The sequence below is a fragment of the Mesoplodon bidens genome (assembly GCF_964165515.1).
Source record: "Mesoplodon bidens genome assembly, chromosome: 6".
NCBI lineage: Eukaryota > Metazoa > Chordata > Mammalia > Artiodactyla > Ziphiidae > Mesoplodon > Mesoplodon bidens.
In genome coordinates, this window is record NC_138162.1 from 76,955,629 (window position 1) to 76,977,351 (window position 21,723).

General features: G+C 42.5%; 1 protein-coding gene across 1 annotated transcript in view; it reads right to left on the reverse strand.

Annotated features, from left to right (window-relative positions):
- Positions 1-21,723, reverse strand: part of DOCK8 (dedicator of cytokinesis 8) — a 226,762-nt gene that overhangs the window by 60,736 nt on the left and 144,303 nt on the right. Inside the window, exons 21-26 of the mRNA XM_081236682.1 lie at positions 21,213-21,377; positions 19,850-20,019; positions 16,895-16,990; positions 12,475-12,570; positions 5,984-6,133; positions 3,665-3,778 (exon numbers count right to left, since the gene is read on the reverse strand). Of these exons, the coding sequence (XP_081092808.1) occupies positions 3,665-3,778; positions 5,984-6,133; positions 12,475-12,570; positions 16,895-16,990; positions 19,850-20,019; positions 21,213-21,377 (791 nt within the window). The remainder of the gene's footprint in view (positions 1-3,664; positions 3,779-5,983; positions 6,134-12,474; positions 12,571-16,894; positions 16,991-19,849; positions 20,020-21,212; positions 21,378-21,723) is intronic.

Consider the following 21,723-nt stretch of genomic DNA (forward strand, 5'->3'; position numbering starts at 1 on the left):
GTCTTTTCTCCATTGTATATTCTTGCCTCCTTTATCAAAGATAACGTGATCATATGTATATGGGTTTATCTCTGGGCTTTCTATCCTGTTTCTATCCATTGATCTATATTTCTGTTTCTGTGCCAGTACCATACTGTCTTGATGACTGTATCTTTGTAGTATAGTCTGAAGTCAGAGAGCCTGATTCCCACAGTTCCATTTTCCTTTCTCAAGATTGCTTTGGCTATTCAGGGTCTTTTGTGTTTCCATACAAATTGTGAAATTTTTTTGTTCTAGTTCTGTGAAAAATGCCATTGGTAGTTTGAGAGGGATTGCACTGAATCTGTAGATTACTTTGGGCAGTATAGTCATTTTCCCAATGTTGATTCTTCCAATCCAAGAACATGGTATATCTCTCCATCTGTTTGTATCATCTATAATTTCTTTCATCAGTGTCTTATAGTTTTCTGCATACAGGTCTTTTGTCTCCTTAGGTAGGTTTATTCCTAGGTGTGTTATTCATTTTGTTGCTATGGTAAATGGGAGTGTTTCCTTAATTTCACTTTCAGATTTTTCATCATTAGTGTATAGGAATGCAAGAGACTTCTGGGCTACTTTACCAAATTCATTGATTAGCTCTAGTAGTTTTCTTGTAGCATCTTTAGGATTCTCTATGTATAGTATCATGTCATCTGCAAACAGTGACAGTTTTACTTCTTCTTTTCCAATTTGGATTCCTTTTATTTCTTTTTCTTCTCTGATTGCCATGGCTAAAACATCCAAAACTATGTTGAATAATAGTGGTGAGAGTGGGCACCCTTGTCTTGTTCCTGATCTTAGAGGAAATGGTTTCAGTTTTTCACCATTGAGAATGATGTTGGCTGTGGGTTTGTCATACATGGCCTTTATTATGTTGAGGTAAGTTCCTTCTATTCCTACTTTCTGGAGGGTTTTTATCATAAATGGGTGTTGAATTTTGTCAAAAGCTTTTTCTGCATCTATTGAGATGAACATATGGTTTTTAGTCTTCAGTTTGTTAATATGGTGTATCACATTGATTGATTTGCATATATTGAAGAATCCTTGCATTCCTGGGATAAACCCCACTTGATCATGGTGTATGATCCTTCTAATGTGGTGCTGGATTGTTTGCTAGAATTTTGTTGAGGATTTTTGCATCTATGTTCATCAGTTATATTGGTCTGTAGTTTTCTTTTTTTGTGACATCTCTGTCTGGTTTTGGTATCAGGGTGATGGTAGCCTCGTAGAATGAGTTTGGGAGTGTTCCTCTCTCTGCTATATTTTGGAAGAGTTTGAGAAGGAGCGGTGTTAGTTCTTCTCTAAATGTTTGATAGAATTTGCCTGTAAAGCCATCTGGTCCTGGGCTGTTGTTTGTTGGAAGATTTCTAATCACAGTTTCAATTTCAGTGCTTGTGACTGGTCTGTTTATATTTTCTAAGAAAGCAAAGATATTTGCATTTGAAAGAAGACCACATTGTGGCCATCTTTCATAGGTCCCTTGAAACTTCCATGAAGACGGAAATTTCAAAAATAATTTTAGCAATGTTTAGGAAAGAGTAAAGTGCCGTTCCCAAAACATCCTTTGCAAAGGTCAGGACCCAAAGCAGTAGCCTCAGTGGCCCAGTTTTCACAAGGATCTTGCTAAATCAGTTTAGCCAGAATCCCTCACCCTTGATATCTGATCACTCTTGGGATCTGACCAAATTCCTCATCCCTCACCATCCCCCAGGTGGTATATGATCACCTGGCCTGCCTTCAGCAAAATCCTGTTAGGTTAGTTTGGCCAGAATTCTTCCTTTACCCCTGATGTTTCCTCTTAGTAATTTTTCATCCACTGACTATTCCTACCCTGCTCCTTGGCTATAAATTGGCATTTTTCCTGTTGTATTCAGAGTTGAACACAATCTCTCTCCCCTACTGAAAAACTGTGGTGCAGTGGTCCCTGCACCTATCACGATGGTCCTGAATAAAGTCTGCCTTACAGTTTACCACGTGTCATGCATAAATTTTTTCTTTAACAGAGGCTAATCCTGGGCTTATAGTGGTGTTCCAGTATCTCTTTTCCATATATTCAACTTCAAGTTTTGAAAAACATATTAATTTACATTTGCAATTCATCCAGCGACCTGCCATCCTAAACACCTGAGAGGGATGGCAAAGAGAAATGGCACATTCCTCCACCACTCCAATCTGGTGGGATAGGGACAGAAGATCAATGCAGGGTCAGGAGGTCAGGCTGCACCAGATGTTGGTGCTCTGAGACTTCTGATGTTTCCTTAGGATTCGCTTTTTATAAGTGATCTTCCGTATTAGGTGTCTCTTTAGAATAGTCATGGTCTTTTTACTGGGAAGGGGAGATCCTTTTATTTTACAGATGAGGAAATGAGACCCATAGAAATGTAATGACTTATCTAAGGTACAGAGTAATTAACCTACTGTACCTCGAGTTAGGTAGCCATGGCTCTTTCTTCCCTGGAGAAGTTACATAACTCCTCTAAATTTCAGCCTTATAATCTGCAAAATGTTGACAATGACACCTTGCAAGGATCAAATGATACAATTTCTATAAAGTGCTTAACACAGTGCTTTGTCCGGGGGTGGAAGAAACCAGGGGTGGTGACAGTGATGGTGATGGTGGAGGTGGTGGGTGGTGATACTGGTGGCAGTGAAGACAGTGGTGGCGGGTAGTGATGTTAGTGGCAAGGATAGTAGTGGTGGTCCTAAAGTAGGAATATGGAAGGAAAGGAGCAGCAGCAATAATAGCTGCTACTTACATTTCTATTGTTGGGATAGTTTGAGGAGGATAGAGAACAAAAGAAGAATTCCATTTGAAAAATCTGGGGCACTGAGAAGATGCTCCTGGATTATAAAATACGGTCGGCCCTCTGTATCCACAGTTTCTGTATCCATGGGTACAACCAACTGAGAATTGAAAACTATTCAGAAAAAAAAATTCCAGAAATTTCCAAAAAGTAAACCTTGAATTTGTACTGGCAACTAGTTATATAACATTTACATTATACTTGATATTATAAGTAATCCAGAGATTTAAAGTATGTGGGAGGATGTATGTAAATTATTTGCAAATACTATGCTACTTTATAGAAGGGACTTGAGCATCCATGAATTTTGGTATCCTTGGGGGAGCTGGGGAGGGGTCTTGGAACTAATCCTCTACAGATACACCAGAGGACAGTATTTGCTTCATGCCAGGTCAAATTCAGTCTCTTTGATTTTACCAGGGTTCTTTAATGTCAGAATTTCACACCTACAATTTAATTAATTACCCTGATATGAGAAAAGAGACCTCATATTTTCAATTCTGTACCTGGTCAAAGACTGAATGCTACAGTCATGTAATTTCTGTTAGATGTTAAATTGAAGAAAGCAGCTCATATCACTAACAAATTTCAATTCCCATAGGTTAACTTGTTGGCTCTTCTGTGCTGGGTTGTAAATGCTTCAGGAATCCACACAAACCAGTGTGTCTACAGACGTCCATGGCACAAAACAAACGACTTGAAGAATATACCACAAAACCCAGAATGTTCAAGAGTCAAGTTGTCTAACTTGGCAATGAACAAAAGAACATGCCGCGGCAATGAGCATCACATCAGATGGGAAGGAACCAGAACAACAGGGCTGGGTCTGAGGGAACACTCACCTGGTTGCAATAATGTTTGATGAGGTTAAACACAAAGCCACGATCCATGAGTGAGAGGAGGTCATACAAGAAGAAAGCCAGGCTGATGTTGATCTTTTCCGCCTGTTCAATTTCCTTAAAAACAAACATACAAACACCCACATCATTTGGTGGTAAACCCTGGTCATAAACTCCCAGGTCTCTGATGGGAAAGTTGGGAGAGGCAGGTCCTATGTTTTTAGCCAGTGTCCCTCTGGAAGTTACTGAGCAAAGCAGGTAACCCTGCAAAAGTATAGCAAATATAATTTAGAACTTAATTGATGCCATGAGTGTTGAATGAAGTAATTCCTTATCTACTGTTAATATTTAGATACATTTCCTTCCAGGCTTTTATTCCTACGTGCATATTTATTTGTATATAATTGAGCTCATTCTCTATCTACAACAGGGTCCTGAATTTATTCATTCAACATTATACTATGAACATTTTCCCACATTCTGGTTTCTCATATTTCTTATATTCCTTTATATTGCTCTACTATAATTTATTCAATTCTGGTAACTACTGTTTTGGCAAAAGTAACTTGAAATGTATTCACTATCTTCAATGAGATAGACTCTTAATTTGTAAGGACTGTTGCAGAAAATCTAATCAAGATAAAAGAACCAGTTTTTACTTAAGGATTTTTTTTTTTTTTTGCGGTACACGGGCCTCTCACTGTTGTGGCCTCTCCCATTGCAGAGCACAGGCTCCAGAGGCGCAGGCTCAGCGGCCATGGCTCATGGGCCCAGCCGCTCCACAGCATGTGGGATCTTCCCGGACCGGGGCACGAACCCATGTCCCCTGCATCGGCAGGCAGACTCTCAAACACTGCATCACCAGGGAAGCCCAGGATTTTTTTTTTTCTCCAATTAGACAGCATTCTCAGCCCAAGAGAGGTCAGAGTCATACATGGTAAACTCTTGCATGAATTGAGGCCATGGTTTTGTTTGTATTACTTCTCAGTGCTCATATTTATGAGGGATTTTCACAGCACTTCAGAGCAATTGGGGATTCACTTTTTCATGTTTATGTCCTTTATTCTCAGAATTATAATTTGCTCTGACACTATTGAAAATATGATTTTAAAATATTTTCCTCTTGTTATCATGTACAGTTTGCAAATTCAGGCCAAGCTGACCAGCCACTGGCATGGATGGAGACTTGGTAGTTTCCACAGTTACCATGGAGTGGCAAGTCCTCATGCTTTTAGCATCCTCCACATGGACCACTCCTTAAGAAACTGAATATTCTGGGCTTGGAATCTTCAGTCTTGACTTTGCTGCTAGCTGTGTGACTTTTGGAAAATGTATCAACCTCACTGTGCCTCATTTTTCATGCCTGCCAAAACGGAGACACCATTGCTGCTCTCACAAAGTTTGCCATAAGAAATAACCAAATGGAAATTTCTTCTCCTTAGTACAGGAGAAGTATGCTACCTGTAGTACTTGTATGCTACCATACAAATACTTCTCCTGAGTATTTGTATGGTAGCATACAAATCTTCATAATGATAAAGGTATTAATAATGATCATTGCTGCTTCAAATTTTATAGAATTTTAAATTCTGCGTCAAATTTTAGAATTTTGTTTTATTTCATTTTACATATTTTTTTACTTTCTACTTTGAAATAATTTCAAACTTAAGGAAAAGGTGCAAGAATAGTAAAAAGAACTCCTTTAACTAGACGCATCAATACTTGACATTTTGCTACATTTGCTTTATCATTCTCCCTGCATATACAAATTTTTTTCTGAACCATTTGAGAGTAGGTTGCAAATATCATGTCCATTTACCTCATAATACTTCAGGGTATATTTCCTAAGAATAAGAATATTATCTCTCGTAGCTACATTGATACAACAGTTTAAACTATTGCAATTCCATATTGTAATTTCTTTTTTTTTTATATCTTTATTGGATATAATTGCTTTACAATGGTGTGTTATTTTCTGCTTTATAACAAAGTGAATCAGTTATACATACACATATATCCCCATATCTCCTCCCTCTTGCGTCTCCCTCCCTCTCACCCTCCCTATCCCGCCCATCCAGGTGGTCACAAAGCACCGAGCTGACCTCCCTGTGCTATGCGGCATATTGTAATTTCTTGCTAGCAGTCCCCAGCCCCACCCCAGGGTCCTGTCCAGTATAACATACTGCATTTAGTTGTTATGCAGTATGTTAGTTACATTTTAATTACTGTTTTAAGATGATGCTTATTTTTCTTTGATTATGAAAATAACATATGCCCAAGGTAAAAAATTTCAGAAAGTAAAGAGTAAAATGACACAGTTACCCTCTGAGGTTTTACTAAAAGGGCTGCAATCTCCGAGGTGACCACATTAACAATAGTAGTTATGTCATCTTTGAAACGGTCGGAAAAACGAGTCCTCCGAAAATTGTCCCGTTTGTCCATGTTGTGTACATACTGGGCCATGCTTTTCACCTGCAGAGAAGATAGGGGAAATGTCAGTGTGGAAACTGGTGACCTGCTTGTACACTGTGGAAAAGGGGAAAAGCCTGGAAGAAAAGCTCATTAACAATGGACTTTCTAACACTCTATCTGTGCTGCTGGTTGCCCAAGCAGGCTCTGATCTGAAAAATGCTCCTGACACCCGGATGGTTACCATGGTGGCAGGAGGTGGGAAGGGTGCCCCCTTCTTGACCCCAAGTCAAGGGGCTCCCTTTTTGCTGCTGACAAAGCCAGGGAGCTTAATTCTTTAGCTGTGGTGTCACAAGACTCCCTTTCTCTCAACCGGGAAGGCAGACCTAGACTGGGCCCCTAGGGCCACTGAGGCACCACCCTATCATGGTACACAACACATTCAAGAAAGAGGAAGTGTTTATGAGACTGTTTTTGATGTGAACTGAAGTAATTTCTGTCTCTGAAACTACAGTAAGGAGAAGAAGAGAGAAATGGTAATCCTATGTCAAGTTTCCAGTTGAACAGGAGAACAGTTTTTCCAGAAGCAATTCTATAGTATGCTAGCTGGAAACTTAACCACTGCTTGGAACATTACCTCTAGGAGGAATTATGTTCTGAGTTTTATGCGACTAGCTTGCTAAATATACATATATATGTATACATTTATATTATATAATTATATATTTAAAATACATATTTAATGTATATGTAGTTTAAATAAAAACCTGTATATCAATCAGTGATTCTTTGTATTATGACTAGTACAATACCAGCTCAATGCCTACCACAATTTTAAGTCAAAATCATGCTTATTTTTTGGACTTCTTCCTGGCCCAGGAGATTATGGGTCAATACACCCCCTTTTGATACAGCCTGAGGTTGCGTCTTGTTGGAAGCTGCCCAGAGCTAGTAGGAACAGTCTGACGGGAAAGGCTGGAAGAGGCTGTGTGGTCAGGTGCCTACCTTTTCCATAAATGTTTCCACACTAGTCTGAGAGTCACTGCATAAAGAAATGGCCCTGGAACTTAAACCACCCACACTGGCCTGAAGGTGACCCACTAGGTCAGGGCTGGAAGAAGAGGGGACAAAGACAGTGTATGGGAAAATGACTTTCACTCCCAAGAGCACTAACAGCACTAACATTTCTAAGAATGCAGGGGTGGCAATATTTTTAGCACTGAGATAAACAGAGATTAACAAAAACAAAACAAAACACAGAAGAGGTAACTTAAGAAGTGAAAACATACAGATAGGTAAATGTGTTTTCTGTGTTCAGATAATGCCATAGCCAGTTTGGGGAAGACCTAAGAACATAAAATCCTGAAGCCCAGGGTAAGAACCACAGTTTCTCTTCACAGTAGAGTCCTTCTTGGCTCAGGACACACTAAAGTGTCTGTACCCCACAGAGTCACATGTACTTGATGGAAGACCTGAATGAGAGGTGGGAACTGGACCCAATATTTGTCTGACAAAATGCCTCTCTCACTATGATCCTAACAAAGGACCGAGGAAGACGAGGCCCCTTTGTTTAGAGCTACCTGCTCCTGACTCCCTGCTGCCTAAGCCACTCCAGCACTGGGCTTTTAGAACTCACTGCTGTGTTCGGCTCCTGCCTGCTGAGTTTGGCCATCCTACAAACAAATAGATAATCCTCACAATACCATACTTCCAACAATTGGCCTCTTGCCAGACTGTCAGCTACTTGCCAACTACTATGTTCTTTGCATCTCAAGAGAGGAACACCCAGTAGAAATAGTAGTGGAGACTTGGCCCGTTATTTGTAGTGTGGGATAAGGCAGGAAAATATTTTCCTCCATATTGGCCTCTGTGACCCATTCAAAGCTGGGATACCAAGAACCCCTTGGTGTAGAACTTCAAGTCCTGGGTAAACTGGGTCACCATTTACCTCTGGATCCCCAAAGTCTGGCTCAGCAGTTTCTAGAAGCATGGGAATTTATTCATTAGCAAGTGTGAAATCTGCCCAAGGATTGTGTTCAACAGCTCTGATGCCAAAGTGGTTGTTCATTAGCACGTGGGCATTAATACAACTAAAGGGTGTTAAATTGCCCAGGTTGTTGGCTAAGCCCAAGGAGGCTGTCACTCCTTTCTCCTCAAGTTTCTTGGGAAAAAAACTGTTTTGGTTTTGCAACAACTTCCTAGGCATCTGTAAGGCAAATGCAAAAGCAATGCATGGAGGACTGGGTGTCCTGTCTGGGTCCAAGATCGGTTTCCTTGCAAAGTTCTGGCTGGGGCTGATAGTTTCCATTTGCCTCCAAATGCAAACTCCAGCTCCCTTTCTTGCCCTTCTCCATCTATCTCTGAGCCCTGGGAAGCTGATCCCTATAGACTACATCATTCAGGACTCCTTGAACTTAGGCCTCTGGTTGGACCTGGCAAATGGGAGGCACCATCAGGGGACCAGTGGGCGGGAGAAGAGTGGTGCAGGTACACATCCACTCCACTGCCCTCATCCCTGTGCAGCATGCTTCTGGCAGTGGCAGTGTTTCTCTAAGATGCCAGCTCCTTGTCATGTGGACCCTCTTCTCTGGCTCAGCTTTCTCTTGCCCCCAGTTACACTATTCCATACCCTTGCTTCTTTAGAGCTAGGAGAGAGAAATGCTTCCAGCACCTTCTGCTCCCAGGGTGCCTCACCAACCCTTATCTGTTCCTGTAACCTGGCACATACCCTGGGCAAAGTCCCTTTGATAAATGCTTTTCAGTTAACCCTTTTGAGCAATGCCAATGCTGTCCTGCGAGCACCCTGACAGACTTAGTTATAACCTGCAGGGCCCTGGGCGACTGGGTAGTCAGTATCCTGGGTGATCTGCATGTTGACCAACCCCCTCCAAGCACTCGTATCAGTAGGACTTTCTTTCCAGCTTCTGCATCTGTTTACCATAAAGGACTCCTAGAGGAAGGAGGGCTATCAGCTTTAGCTTTTGCTTTCTTCCCTGAGCCTACTGAGTCTTAGTAAATAAATGTGCAAGATCAACAGCAATTTTCACCTGTTCCATGGTTCTCAGATCCCTGCAGTTAGGGGCACTGAAATGGTACTGATGAAGTCTTTGGCAGACCTGGAGACTTCTTACAGCCTCCACCCTTCCTCCAACCCCATCTGTAAACTGGGGATGATGGAAAGCTCCTGACTGAGGGTCGTCTGAGGATTCAACCAGATGATGTTTACAATGCTTACAAGGGTGCCTAGCATGTATATCGATGCTCAACACATTTTAGGTGTTATTATTTTTCCTTCCTTGGGGATGCCAGCTGTCACTGGTATTATATGAAGGACAGAGTATCATTACATTTGCAGAGAATGCAAACTTGCTTTTGAAAGAGAGCTCTAAGATGCCACGAGGAGCCATTTAGGGCTAGCAATGCTGAGTTCATGCCTACTGAGAATGGGATAGTGATTGCAGCACTCCATTAAAGCTGACTTCGGAATACAAAGGTTTTGCAGGTTGTTAATACGTTAGGCTAAGAAAATGTTTTGTCACGTTAAGCTTCCAAGGAGAAGCAAAATGGCAGAGGAACAGAATTTGGACTAGAGCATTGCGGAACTGAGGCCCTGCCCCTCCCTGGCTGAGAGGACTGGGCAAACCCCTACTTAGCTTCAGGGTCCTGTGTTTGCACCGGGGATAACTGCTCATGATAGAGCTTATAATACATAGCCACTAAATAACATCTAAGAATGATTAGGTGAAGTGTGTGCATATGTGTGCATGTGTGTGAGTAAATGACATGAAACATCTTTGAACTGAGATACTGCTTTCCTTTGGGACTCTCTTCTAAGAGATTCCACAATGTCAAAGTGAGTTTTTGCATCATGTCTTTTAAAATTTGCAACATGGCAGATCAACTCAGTTGAAGATTATTTGTATAAATTATCTATAGATGGATTACCACCTGAGTAAAACTTCTTTATGGAGAAACTTGATGGTGGTAGGATGGGCACATAGAAACAGGATGTACTGGACACACAGTGGTGGTTTTGATCCTCCTCTTGCCTCAAGACAGAGTTTATGGCCAGCCTCTTCCTGCTAGATTGCAAAGCTCATGTCTCACTGCCAATGCGGTTGCTCCAAGACTTGTGAGCTGCAGCCACCCACCTGAATCAGCTTGTCTTTTAGAATGCAAACTCCTGGTGCTGGCTGCATATAGAGACCCTTAGCTCTGTTCGGGCCTCACAGAGCAGAGGTGTTGTGGACTAGTGGATCTTCAGCATGCTTGGAGGGCACCTGGGCAGACAGGTTCATGCACCGCCGGCTTCCCCCTCCTCATTGCACTCAGTATTCTAGGGAGGGGCTCCAGATCTGCTTTATTCTCACTAAGCACCCTAGATGATTCTGCTGCAGGCATCTGGGACTGTGTTTGGAAAAGACATCTCGCTAGCAATACCTTTCTCATACGACGGGTGGGAACTTGGTGAAACTCTAAGGGATTTGCAACCTGGATGTGCTTCTGTGGCATGGGCCTCACTTCTTTTTTTTTTTTTTTTTTCGTGGTATGTGGGCCTCTCACTGTTGTGGCCTCTCCCATTGCAGAGCACAGGCTCCGGACGCGCAGGCTCAGCGGCCATGGCTCACAGGCCCAGCCGCTCCGCGGCATGTGGGATCTTCCCGGACCTGGGCACGAACCCGTGTCCCCTGCATCGGCAGGCGGACTCTCAACCACTGCGCCACCAGGGAAGCCCCCTCACTTCTTTTTAACTCTGTTGCACACTACTTCCCATTTCCTCCCCAATGTATGTTTTATTTTTGTTTCCTTTGACCCTCTTGTCCTCTATGTCTTATTGTTCAGTATTGTTCTCTTTTACTTGGGCTTGAACTTACATAGATAAACTAGAGCTCAGGTGAAAATCCTACCATCTCTCTCAAAAAAAAATTATCCACTTTAACAGTGTCACAGAGCAAAGAACCCAGTCAATATAAAGCTAACTCTATCACTAAATCTCAATCCACTATTTATCCTCTGGATTGTTTGTATGTGCATTTTTTTTTTTTTTTTTTTTTTTTTTTTTTTTTGCTGTATGCGGGCCTCTCACTGTTGTGGCCTCTCCCGTTGCGGAGCACAGGCTCCGGACGCGCAGGCCCAACGGCCATGGCTCACGGGCCCAGCCGCTCCGCGGCATGTGGGATCTTCCCGGACCGGGGCACGAACCCGTGTCCCCTGCATCGGCAGGCGGACTCTCAACCACTGCGCCACCAGGGAAGCCCTGTATGTGCATTTTTATGTAGTTAGTGTCTGTGCTTTCATACCTTTTTCATTTAACCTCATTTCACAGTGCATCTCAATTTATCCACATTGACAAAATGCTTATTCTAGTGGCTTTGTGGCAAAATCCTTTCACTTCTAGTATAAAATAGGTATTACTATTATTCTCTTTATTTTTAAATTAAAGACTATGCTGTACCTTTTGCTTTTCTGCTAGAGAACAGATAGAAGTTGCAGGTAAACAGTTTTACAAGTTTCATTTTTCCCCCCAACAAATATTAGTTGGTGCTTGTACGATGCCAAGCCATGTTCTGGGGCTAGAGATAAGATAATGAAGAAGATAGACCCCTAATCCTAGAAATCCAATAGGCAAAAGAGAAAAACAATTACAAATTGTGATAAGTGCTAGGAAGGAAATAAAGAGGGTGTTTAAAAGGAGAGGAATAGAGTGGAAGACATATTATGGTATAAGGTGGTCAGAAAAGGACTCTCAGAAGTGGCGACATTAAAGCTGAAACCTAAAGAGAAGAACTCCCGAAGTGTGTATGTATGTGGGGGGCATGAAAGGTACGGACAGGGGAAAGAATCTTAAGACGGCTCTGAGGCTGAAAAGGTCTCAGCATCTTCAAAGGACCAAACTGGAAACAATGTGGCTGAATGACGGGGGGAATAGGGTCTAAGATAAAGTTAGAGATGAAGGGAAACAGAATCATCCAAGGGCTTTTTAGGCCATGAGAAAAATGTGTGCTTTATTTCCAGTACACTGAAAATCACTGAAAGGTTTTAAAGAGGGGAGTGTCATTATCTGCTTAATCTTGAGTCGCCCTGTGCAGATTGGATGGGCAGAGGGCACAAATGAATGCAGGTGGGCAAAGAGGAAGCGAATGCACACATGATGGCAGCTTGACTAGGCGAGGAGCAGTGAAGGTTGGTGAGAAGCGGCAGGTGGAAGTAGGTTTTCAAGGTGGAATCAGTAAGATTTGGTGGAAGATGGATGAAGGGGTGAGAGAGAGTTAAAACTGAAGGAACGGTCCCAGGTTTTCTGCAGGAGCAATTCAGTAGATGTCAGTTCCTACTATGGGAAACCTCACTGCCCGTCTGCTTTTCGTGCCCTATTGAGCACAGATATAAACATGCAAGAATCTCACCAGAAGCTCAAAGAAGAACCAGGAGTACTTGAAGACTGTTTCTTTCACCATTCCAGTGCTGACCACCATCTGCAGGGCAAGCTCCTCATGGAAATGCTGGACAAACACAAAAACATTACACTTACGTAATGATGGTCTGTACTAGGTGCTTTATTCGCCGACCCCACTTTTCTTTTTTCCCAATTGTAATAGCTTGTTAGTATGTGTCCTAGATGTCTTAGACCACAATGGATGGCAGAGTCAATGCTGACATAATCTGAGACTGGAAGGCCCTTTAAGTAGGTAGGAGAAGGCTGTGTGGATCCCAAATCCCCAGAGCCACACAAACACAGGCAGGAGTTTCGAGGGAGGAAGGGGGCACAGCAGGAGTGTATTTTTAATCCTTTCTTGAAAAGAAAAGGCAGTAGAGCATTCTGAGTCACTGGAAACCTGTGCACATGGGGCTTCTAAACCTTACTGGAGAGCTGGGTTTGAAGGAATGGCCTCGGCAGGGGAGTGAAACTAATACATTCTATGGGGGAAGCATTCCTGGGTAGTGGTCAGAACTGAGACTCTGTTCTTTTCCTTCCAGGCCCCACTGTAAACCCTCTGTGTGACCACGTGTAAGCTGTTCCTCCCCTTACCCTCCATGTTCTCATCTATAAACTCAGTTGGTAGCAGTGGTTCTCAAACTTGAATGTGTGTCAGAATCCCTTGGAGAGCTTGTTAAGAAACAGATTGCTGAGCCCACCTCCAGAGTTTCAGATGCAGTAGGTCTGGGGTGGGGCCTCAGAATTTGCATCTCTAACAAGTTCCCGGGTGATGCTGCCACTGCTGGTCCAGGGACCTCAATCAAAGAACCACTGTCTAGGACTTCCCTGGTGGCACAGTGGTTCAGAGTCCGCCTGCCAATGCAGGAGACACGGGTTCGTGCCCCGGTCCGGGAAGATCCCACATGCCGCGGAGCAGCTAAGCCCGTGCGCCACAACTACTGAGCCTGTGCTCTAGAGCCCGTGAGCCACAACTACTGAAGCCCGCGTACCTAGAGCCTGTGCTCCGCAACAGGAGAAGCCACCACAATGAGATGCCTGCACACCTCAGCGAAGAGTAGCCCCCACTCGCCGCAACAAGAGGAAGCCTGCGCACAGCAACGAAAACCCAACGCAGCCAAAAATAAATAAATTAAATAAATTAAAAAAAAAAAAAAGAACCACTGTCTAGATGGTATTTGAACTCCGTTCTAGATGGAACAATTTTTGTTTTTATAATCCTGCTATGGCTTTGTGGGAAACGAGGTTTGGGTTTATCAAACCTCGTTTAATGTAGATTGTCTGCATTAAAAGGCATAGGGGGGATGGGGCTTCCCTGGTGGTGCAGTGGTCGAGAGTCCGCCTGCCGATGCAGGGGACACGGGTTCGTGCCCCCGTCTGGGAAGATCCCACATGCCACGGAGCGGCTGGGCCCGTGAGCCATGGCCGCTGAGCCTGCGCGTCCGGAGCCTGTGCTCCGCAACGGGAGAGGCCACAACAGTGAGAGGCCCGCGTACCGGAAAAAAAAAAAAAGGCATAGGGGTAGCAGCTTGAACTCACCCAACTTCTATACTTCTTTGTCCCAGGGTCAGATGCTCCACTTTATGTCTACACCCCCTGTCAAGTCATCTGACTGCAGATGTAGCAGATGGTGATTTTGTACACCTTTTGCATCTTTTCCATTCCCTACTTTATCTGGATACTTGTTAATACTCTTGACAACAGCTTTGACGGGGAACAAGTTTAAGACTAAAGGTAGGGCAACCAACTCATCTCAGTTTGCCTGAGACTGTTGTGGACAAAGACAATGTTGCCTGTCATTTCAGTAAACAACAAATGTGGCCTGCTTGTTCCAGTGAACAACACATGTTTCCAGACCATCAAGCCATCAGCCACTGAGACCCAGAGGCTGCACCCTGAGGGGAATTCAGGATGTACAAAAACAGGATACTTGGCCCTAGAGAGTTAAGATGTGTATCTAAGGAATAATTTCAATGAGCTCAGACTCTCGCATCTTCCCATACACAGAAAAACACTAAAATCATTAACCTGAGATGTCTGTTTTTCATGAACATCTTTTGATGTTCAACTACATGGGTTTTTTTTTTTTTTTTTTTTCAGCAAAAATCCCTATATATCCTGGCTCTTCCCTTACCTCCTTGGAACAGTCCCTCAGATATCTGAGAGACTGTATCCTGGGCTATAGTCCTTGGTAATGTCCTTGAATAAAACATAATTCTCAACGTTTAGGATGTGCGTTCTTTTCAGTCAACACTCTCCTGGTCTTAAAATGTAAAATCCTATATCCCAAGGACCCCCTAAGTCCCAGAGAAACTGGGATAGCTGGTCACCCTAACTGACAGCAAAAATGATGTCTGGGCATTTCTGTGGATTCCATTCATTTTACAACCATAAAATCTAGAATAAATACAGATGAACTCATTTTTTATTGCTCAGTGGGTAAGAAAGCTGAAACTACTTGAACACCCTAATATCACATCCTAGAGTACTGGCGTATGTGGAAATGAAGCTTTAAAGTCAACACCCAAAGCAAAAATGTATTACAGCAAAGCTTACCCTTGACAAACCTTTAAATTACCCACAGTGTACAGTAGGCCTACAACACAATTTACTGATTCTTATGTACAGTAAAATTGGAGAGTTACTCAGCTATACTAAAAGGAGACAAATGGAAAGATCTCTGTGCAGATGTCTGGGTATTCAAACTATTTACGTCCCCTGATGGTTAATGGGGATGAGTGGAGAATGCTGAAGTGTTTCAGCTTGTCATTGGTCCCACTTCATTCTGTCAGGCGAGTGAAACCTTTATAATCTCAATACATGTGAACACATTTGTGTGCTGTTGTGAGACATGAGGGAAGCTCTCCCATCTGGGAGAGGTGCAGGGCTGCGTGTTAATCTAGCAGGTGGTCTAAGCTTGCCCTGATGTAACTCAGCTACACCCGGATCTTCCCATTGTAGGGAAGACACGCTCCACAAGCTTCAAAGGTAACCTCTGGAAAATAGGTCAGTTTGACTGCCAGAATCTTAAGGCAAGAGAAGATTAGAGGAGGATAAGCCGCTTCTTAAAGTAATTTATGTTGCTTACCAGGCAACATTATTACAAGAACACCTTGCTCCGGAGGGTACAGAAAATAGCCAAGCAGCTAAACCCAGTTTGCTGAGCTATTAAGGAAACCCACTGGTTAAACCTCCCTCTGAAATGAAATGATTCTCTTCTGGTCATTGAAATGACCAGAAACAAAATCAAAACAAGGCAAATGTGCCCAGAAGAAATCAGGCCCTGCCTGAAGCAAGCCAGGCTGTAAGCAAATCATGGTTTTTAAGAAGGAAAATGGTACTTGTAACCAGTCCCTGCAAAGCCCAAAGCTAAGATTTAAAGTAAGTGAAATATTTATTTTCAGCATCTCATGACATCTTCTTTTACTCCTCCTGTTAGAATTAATTCCTGGTACCTCTTTCCAGACAAATGGAGCCCGTATTACTGCCAAGTCTGCAGGCACTGGACCCTACTAGGGCCTCCCCATGCCTGATCTTTCCCTCAGCCAGTCCAAAGTGAGCTGTGCTGAAGCTCATGACCTCCATGGCTGTTTAACACATCTTTCCCAGTGGTGTTAGCTGTTGCAAAGAGCTTCCTGTGTTATCCTTCCAATCAGCATATTTACATTTTAATAGGGGTCTTGAAAGACACTCAAGACCTTAACTTAAGTAGCTACTAAAATGGTGAGACTCTCGGGTGCCTGGCAGAGGAGAAAACTTGGGGCAGACAGTTTCTTTATCCTCCACCCCTTGGACCACACATGACGTGACGACTGTAGAATCCTCTTAACATAAAGAGTTCTTTCTGATGAGCAGTTTAACAGCTTGTCAAGTCTCTGAACTCAGAGGGAAGGCTGATTGGAAAGAATTACAAGGCTTTTCATGTTTGATATCGTATTGAAATAAATGATACCTAATTATTGCCATTCACTTTTTGAGGATGAATTGCCCCCAGCTCTCCTTTTACCAAAAAAGAAGCTAATACAGCAGTTCTCAGGTTCTCAAAGTGTGGTTCCTGGACTAGCGTCAGCTGGGAACTTGTCAGAAATGCAAATCCTTGGGCCCTACTTCAGATCTATTGAATCAGAAACTCTAGGGGTAGGGCCAGCCGTCAGTTTTAACAAGCCACCCAGGTACTTCTGATGCACAGTAAGTTGGGGAACCACTGAGTTAGTAGGTAATTAGGTGGTCAAAAAATGGGGCACCTGGGACAGGGCTGCAAAAGTATGTGTGTGTGTGTGTGTGTGTGTGTGTTAGGAGGGCAGGAACAAGACAGGAGAGTACTTGATGGCATCTATTTTCAATCATAGTGAGAGGCTGGGCAAATTATTCTCACACTGCCTGTTCAGTACCTTTTTGCTGATTGGCCTTGGGGTTGTTGTTGAACTTGGAGCATCATTATTGCCAGAGCAATAGTAAGACATCCGGATGCAGCTACGATCAGCCATCTGAAATACACAAACCATGACTCAACAGTCAACCAACAGTGGTCTCCAGAAAGATGAGCCAACAGCCTGGAAATCACAAGCTTAGAATTCACTGTTAACATATTTCTTTTTCTTTTTTTTTTTTTTCTGGTTACAAAGGTAAAACAACTGCCAAAAATAAACATAAAACAAAGCAAAGAAGGTAAAGTTACACCTAATTCTACTTGCTCCTGAGATATTCACTGTTAGTTGGTGTGTAGCCACCTATAGTTAAATCCTGAACAGTCCCTTCAACTTTCTGACTTAATTGGAAGAGCAAGAAAAAAAAAATGTGTGGGAACAGTGCCTCTCTGTGGGTTAGCATGGTACTTTACCCAGTCTCCTAAACACTCTTTAATAAATTGTCAAAAAACCACTTCTGAAAGGAAGATCATGCTTGATACTTCTAGTTAGACAAAATTTTTTCCCCTCACTACAGAATAATTTAAAAATTCTTAACCTAGTCCACAGAGAGAATTTAATATTTTCACTTTCATTAAAGGAAACCGTAATAATCAAGTCTGTGGATAACAGCTGCCGACCACTTCTCCCCTCAGCGATCCGAAAAGATACTGCTTAAAGAGGACTTAGATGCAAAATTGAACCAGGGTGTGCTGGCAAATGCTTAACAACCAGCTCTCAAAGGGGAGGGGCTGATTGGTAGAATCTGCCAGTTTCTGTGCTTGTGAATGCTTCCATCATAACTGATTTCAAGTTAACATGACATTACCGAATATGGTGTTGCAAAGAGATGTGCAGTAGTAAACCACTGTACAGTAGGCATAAATAACCTCAAGAACATAGATAACAGTAAAATGTAGTAAAGTAATTAAGAAGGGATGAGATTTGAGTACTCCCTTAAAAAGGGAATAATTTTGAATTTATGGACAAGTTGCAAAGGTGGTTCTTGGATACCCTTCACCAAGTTCCTCTTAATGTTAATATCTTACATAAATATGGTACATTTAGGGCTTCCCTGGTGGCGCAGTGGTTGAGAGTCTGTCTGCCGATGCAGGGGACACGGGTTCGTGCCCCGGTCCGGGAAGATCCCACATGCCGCAGAGCGGCTGGGCCCATGAGCCATGGCTGCTGAGCCTGCGCGTCCGGAGCCTGTGCTCCGCAACCACAACGGGAGAGACCACGACAGTGAGAGGCCCGCGTACCGCAAAAAGAAAAAAAAAAAAAGGTACATTTGTCAAAACTAAGAAATTAACATTGGCATATTAACTAGTAACTAAACCACAGACTTTATTTGAATTTCACCAATTTCTCCTCTCCACTAATGTCCTGTTCTGCTCCAGAACACTGCACTTAGATTACCTTTGTTTTCCATATAACTTATTTGTTAGTTTATATAATTTAATTTTTAATAATGTCTGCGTTTAACAACTGGTTCAGAAAGTTCTGGAAAATTTAACAATCAGCTCTCAGAAACTGGTATGAACCAGCTCCAGCACATCCCTGCGTTGATTCTGTAAGTCAAAAAGGATAGAATATCAACAGTTTCATATGATAACAACCTATAGACCATCAGAATCTCCAGGAGTGGATCTATAGATGATTCTTACATTCATCCAGGGTTCAGAACTTCTACAGAGATGAGGAAAATCAGGCTCAGGGTAGGAATTGACTTGCTCATGACCACAGGCCTGGGTGGTATCAGATCGAGGCCCAACCCTGGTCTCCAGATTTCCTGTCTCACAACGTACTGTCTCAAGTGGGTGGTTTGTGTAAGGGGAATGATGTCAAAACCTAGAGAGTTTGATTTATCTTCATCAGAGGAAATGACATTATTCTAAAAGCTTAGCCACCCTGAGGCCACAGATAACTGGAAAGAAAATTTAGATTAAAAATTCATGGTAGTTTTGTACATATATGAAAAAACACTGAATTATACACTTCAAAAGGGTGAATTTTATGGTATGTGAATTATATCACAATTTTTAAAAATTTCAAATGAGAGACATTTTACAAAATACTTGACCAGTATGCCTCAAAACTGTCAAAGTCCTCAAAAACAAGGAAAGTCTAAGAAATTGTCACAACCCAGAGGAGCTAAGGAAATGTCACTACAAAATCTAATGTGGTATCCTGGGTGGGATCCTAGAACAGAAAACAGACATTAGGGAAAAACGGAGGAAATCTGAATAAAATATAAACTTTAGTTAATAATAATATCAATATTGGTTCATTAATTGTGACAAATGTGCTGTTCTAATGTAAAATGTTAATAACAGGGAAACTATGCATTGAGTACACAAAAATTTTCTGTCATATATTGACAATAATTCTATAAATCTAAAACTTTTATAAAATACAAAGTTTATGAGAAAACGTAAAGAATTCATGGAGGGAAACAATCTAGGGCAAGTCACCAACCCTCCCAGGATCTCGGTTTTTGTTTATAAATTTGGCTTTGATCTTTGGGATTCTTACACGGGATAATCAATCTATCTATGGATGTTAATGAATCTAAAAGGCAAGTTATTAAAAAAGAAAACAAAAAACAGTCTTTCTAGGCATCAAAAACAGTTAAAGCCAAATTTTTTTCCTTGAAGATAAAACTCATGGTATTCATCGACTCCACGGGGCTAAACCAGCTATGCTCAAGAAACTTCCCACCAGAGTTCACTAACTCCGCGCATACCTTCAAATGCCAGTCTTGCCTGGCATCAGAATGATCTCAGTCACTTCAAAAGAAAAGAATATTAATAACTTGAAAGCTGAGCATTTGACCAAGACAGTGGGCAGCAGCAGTGGTTGATTTCTTGTTGTCTCTCCAAGTGTTAGTTAAAAATAAAAAAGCCCATGTCTCTTTCCAGGGTTTGACATCTTCCTTACCTTTGAAGACATGATGTTATTAACCTCCTCGTCTGCTGCAGAGTGTGTCCCCGCGAGGTCTGGGTTACTGCTGCTCATCACTCGGGCCTGCATCAGCTTCGAACTCACAGCGGCAGCAGACGTGCGTCCGTATGTGTGGTAGCGAGGGTCCAGGAGGGAAGTGGGGCCACCTGCACCCCACCAGGTATAGACATGTAAACAGAAAGGGGATCAGAGTCACTTATTGGACTTGAGAAGGAACTGAGGAGGGATGGGGTAGATAGTAGAGTGGAAACCCACTAGATTAGGTCTTGGAATTAGGGTCTTATTAGCAAATGCCTAGGGGAGGCCAGCGAGGCAATGTTTTGGTGGAAAGATAGGGTGTAAGGCAGTAGGGAGTGGTGAGGACTGTGGTAAACTGGAAACACATGCCTCATCCAAAGACAGGGGCTGCTCCTCCTCTCCAGCTTATTATTGCCATGGGGAAACAGCCCATGAAGTTCTGATTTCTCAAGACAAGCTCGAAATGTGGATATTTTTTATTTCTTAATATTTAAATGATGACAGCTTTATAAGTCTTGTATTTCTGAGATTTGAGAATCCAAGGAATCATCTGAATCTTATGAGAATAAGTATACACTGTATAGCAATGTTTCTCACCTTTAAGTATTTACATGTGTTCAAAGGTGATTATGTGAGTCTATGAATATTATGAGTATTTTTTAAAAACATTTAAAATTACAGGTTTACTTGAAATGAGGCTGCATGGACTAATAAATATGCCCAAGTTCCTTTGTCAGAGCCTGGAATTTTGTTAACTTATTGATGCTACTTTTTATATCGTGCTGACCAGACGTTCTGGTTGATTATTACCTATGTAAATAATTAAAAAGAGTGAAGAAATGAATTATTATTTCAGAAGTTTAGTTTGGGGGAAATGAGAAAAGGGATTTATTTTTTCATAATGAAAAGTTTAGGGGCCACTGCACCCAACAGCTATCAAATATATATTATTTTCCTTATCATTATGATCCTAAAATCCTAGGCATCTGTTGTCACTTCTCCAGCTTTTAAAAGAAGGGATTTGCAGCTGAATCAGAAAGTACCGACTGGGTGAAGATCAGCGAGGAATTATCAAATAGGCAGAAAAAACAAGTGTTTAGAATATAAAAATAGGGAGGAAGGCAGATAGAAAGCAAGAGAGAAAAATCTAGACATGAACTTTTAATTTCAGCATTCATGTAAGTTTTGTTTATTCTGAAAGATAAAATTTAACTTTGGGGCTTTTAATTTTATTGTGAATTCTGTGGGGCGGGGGTGAGGGTGTGCTGCCCGCCAGGTTCCCATACTCGGGGGCGGCGGGGGTGGGCCAGGGGGACGTTACCTGACTTGGGTACGTCCCTCTGCGGCTCGGGCAGGCGGAAGACGTAGTGCACATAGGAGGCCAGCAGGCAGTTCCTCCCATGTTGGTCCTTGCCCAGGCCCTTGCTGTTGTGCAGACTGTTGGCGGTGACCACCACAGACTCGAAGGCAAACTGGGAGAAGTTGGCTGAGGAACGAAGAGAAAAATGGGCGGCTCCGCAGTGAGTCCTTAATGAGGAACATTCTTAATGAGGAACATTCTTTGGAGCAGTGACAAGGAGTCCTGACCACTGACCGGCTGAACCAGGCTGAACCCCCTGGGGCAGGGTGAGTGGTTTTAGTAAGCTCCAGCATGCCAGCTCTGCTTACTGCAAAGGACTTCACATTTCCTCCTTCTGCCAGCACTGTGGTTTTTCAGGACAAAGATGCGAGCCTGTCCAGACATCCTCCCCTCTCTAAACCACACTGTAAACTGGTGCTATTCAGTGGGGTCTGTCCTGACATCATCAGTATCACCTAGGATCTTATTAGAA